Source organism: Bos taurus, chromosome 10 (genome assembly GCF_002263795.3).
Source record: "Bos taurus isolate L1 Dominette 01449 registration number 42190680 breed Hereford chromosome 10, ARS-UCD2.0, whole genome shotgun sequence".
In the NCBI taxonomy this organism is placed as follows: domain Eukaryota; kingdom Metazoa; phylum Chordata; class Mammalia; order Artiodactyla; family Bovidae; genus Bos; species Bos taurus.
The window spans coordinates 19,134,595-19,137,912 of record NC_037337.1 but is presented as its reverse complement, the minus strand read 5'-3'; the positions used below and the strand labels follow the sequence as shown (position 1 = coordinate 19,137,912).

Sequence of the window (3,318 nt, the reverse complement as noted above, 5' to 3'; positions counted from 1 at the left end):
TGTTTCCTCTCTTTTCTGTTGGGGATGGGGGGTGATTGAACTCTGCCCTCTGAGTGGGGTGAAATGGCAAGAGCCCCATGGCTCCTGACTCAGGCCACCTGCCATCCTGTCCCCCACGGTGCAGAGGTGCTTGGAGAGCAGTCACTGACTACCTTGAATATAGACTACCCTCCTCAGTGCCCTGGGGTGTAAAAGATCCTGCAGCTGGGGAAATTTTAACAGCTTTTTTAGACCAGAGATTGGAGAAGGCAGCCACAAGGGCCCCTCCCTCCTGCTCTGGGTAAAGCAGGAGTGAAGTGACCCTTGTCCTGCTCCTTCCCCCTAGGTCATCCTACAGTAGAGGTCCAGGTGGAGGCTAGGTTCTGTTTACAGAATATTTGTGCCGCCTTCTGTTTTCCCATGCCCTCCCTCCTTGAAAAGCAGGCTCAGAAAGCAAGGAGAAGGTTGGGAGTGGAGCGGTTTACACCTTCCCTGTCTCTTGACCACTCCCAAGGACCAAGCCTTTCCTGGTGGGGATAAAAGGGAAGCGACGCACATACCAGGTTGATTGTCACACCCCCAGTGTGAGCTCTAATGCTTGTGCTTTCCCTCTCAAAGTCTGGCCATCTGCAGTCCCTTTCCAAATACCTCCAGAAGCTTTCTGCTTTGGGAGACACTGCGAAATCCCCAGCTCTGGGGAAAACATGAAATTGCAGACCCTTGTTCAAAATCCCCTCTGGTGTTCCCTACTCACTTCTCTGGTGCAGAGGTGTGGAGAGAAACTCCCTACTCACTTCTCTGGTGTGGAGAGAAACTGAAACTGCCCTGGAGCTTGGGGTTGGGAGGTGTTGGAGGAGGGCGGGAATGGGCTGCTGCAGAGGGCTAAAGGCTCCGAGACAAATGGCTAAAGAGGAAGAACTTGAAACAAGTACCCAAGGCCCTCGCTGGGAAGGGCAAAGGATGCAGACCCAGGCCCAGGACTGCGGGACTTTCCAGTCCTGTGGACTGAGCGGTAGGATCTAAGCAGAGCGTGGGGCCCCACCTGGATCTGGAGAGAGGGAGGAACAACCAATGGGCTGGGCCCGTCCCGCGGGAGCAGCCAATGAACGGTCGGGGGCGTGTCTTCCGCGGCAGTCAGAAGTGGGCACTTGGTCCCCCGCGCTGTCTGAAGGCTCCGCGATGACAGCTTTGAGTCCGGGCGCGGCCGCCGGGGCGAGCAGGTAAGGGGGTGCAACCCGCGGACCGGGCTCTGGAGCCCGAAGTCCGCCTAGAAGGAACGCTATCCGGCGGGACCCAGCGCCCGCCGCGCCTCGGAGGATTCTGCCCGTGGGGCAGGAACTTTCCACCCTGCCGGAATGCGGCTCCGCTCCAGAGCTGCGCCGCGCGGGCCCCGGCGCCTCCCGGGCTGCGAGGTGTTGCGCGGGGGCGGGATGTCAGGCTGCCGGCGCTTCCTGCTAGGGGTTCGAACATCGGGGATGATGGACGTCCGGGCGGCACCAGGGAGGTGGAGGGCACCCTCCTCGGGATACCTCCCGTGGTTCACCACCATCCTCCTCTGACGCCGTCGCTGGTCATTCATTCATTCGCTCATTCATTAATTAACTAGCCACATGGACCTCCTTTCCCAACTACCCCAACCCCAAGGGCTAGTCTTTCCCTTCTGGCCCCCGGAAGGTTCAGCCTCTCTCTTCTAACCGAGTCTGTAATTGTAGCGGCGCTCTGTTGCCTAGGAGGCAGCTTGGAGCTGTCCCAGCACGACTCGGCCGCACCCCTGCGTCGTGCCCGTCCACGTCGGGCGGGCTGGGGCCAGTCTCTCAGCCTCGAGATCTGTTCCACAGTCACTCTTGGAAGAAGGAAAGTTGTTGCAGCTGGTCAAGCGGTAGGGAGGCAGCGCAGGTGAGAGGTGGCGTTTCAGGTATGATCAAGAATTGTGGCCTCTGCCCCCTGATGTCTTGGGCCCCTGCGGGTAGGATTATTTGGGGAAGAAGGAGGAGTCAGTGGTTGAAGCCCTCAATTGCTGCCCTTGTCCAGGTCCCAAACCCTACAGCCAGAGCTCTGAAGGGCAGCCTAGCACCCCTGGCCATCCAGCCCTGGGGCAGATAATGTGGATGCAGTGTGACCCAGTGCCCAAGCAGGACAAGTACGTGGAGCTGGCAGAAGGCTTAAGGGCTCCCTCTGTCCTGTCCTCAGAGAAGCTGGTGAAGTCCTACACAGCTGGCATTTGCCCTTGTTGGCTTTGCTTGCCCCACCCACCCTTGCAGGAATCAGACTCCTAGGGAAAGAATGTCCTAACAATCCACGATGCCTTTGCTCCAATGTACATCTCTAGCTGGCTCTGAAGTCCAGTTCCTTTCACAGCAAAGACTTATGGGGCTTCAGGGAGAGAGGAGTAGAGGGTGTATATCTCCCATCCCCATCCTCATTCTGCAGTGAGAAGGAGGGTTTGCTCCTTCTGTAGTCTTCGGATCGCACAGACAGACACTCGGGTCTGAGGCTGTGGTTCTATAGGCCCAGTTACGGAGAAGGCGATGGCACCCCACTCCAGTACTCTTGCCTGGAAAATCCCATGGACGGAGGGGCCTGGTGGGCAGCAGCCCATGGGGTCGCTAGGAGTCGGACACGACTGAGCAACTTCACTTTCACTTTTCACTTTCATGCATTGGAGAAGGAAATGGCAACCCACTCCAGTGTTCTTGCCTGGAGAATTCCAGGGACCGGGGAGCCTGGTGGGCTGCCGTCTATAGGGTCGCACAGAGTCAGACACGACTGAAGCGACTTAGCAGCAGCAGAAGGCCCAGTTAAGCAGTGAATATCTCTGGGACAAATGGGCAGATATAGAGCACAAAGCTGACAGAAGCTGCTACTGAGCTTCCAGGAGCATTTCTGCAGGGGCCAAACCAAAGTTCTCATTCTTGACTTGCCTTTGGGAGAATTTTCTGAATAGCATAGTGGGGTCAATCTAGGTCCTATCCAGGCCTTGATGTTACTGATTGCTTTGATGTTTCTTAGCTTAGCTGGGTGCTTGGAGCTTTAGTGTAGACCAGGAGGATCTGTGTGCCAATCCATCCACCTAAGATCCCTGAGGTTGAGGTCACCAGTACTCAAGATGGGCTCTGCCAGCCAGACTTCCTGAAGTTTTTCCACATGCCTGTTTGGGTGGCCCCTCCTAGTCCTTAACCTGGTTAAGTTGCGGCTTTGGCCCTTGAATGCCACATACCATGCTTATCGGACCAGCATGAAGAGCCTCTCTCGTCAGAATTTCCTATTTTGCAATGACCTGGGACAAGTCAGGTCTCCTTTCTGGGCCTGCTTTGCCATTGTAAGGTAAGGAGAATGGAT

At 56.5% G+C, this 3,318-nt stretch overlaps 1 protein-coding gene across 2 annotated transcripts in view; it reads left to right on the top strand.

Moving 5' to 3' along the window:
• The first annotated feature begins 817 nt into the window (after positions 1-817).
• GRAMD2A (GRAM domain containing 2A) overlaps positions 818-3,318 on the top strand; it is a 37,881-nt gene continuing 35,380 nt past the window's right edge. The window contains exon 1 of one of the 2 annotated variants that reach the window (XM_003586517.6): positions 818-1,199. In XM_003586517.6, the coding sequence (XP_003586565.4) occupies positions 1,051-1,199 (149 nt within the window). In that variant the 5' untranslated portion in view covers positions 818-1,050. Of the gene's footprint in view, positions 1,895-3,318 lie in introns of both variants that reach the window. The other variant, XM_010809026.4, reaches the window with a different exon arrangement.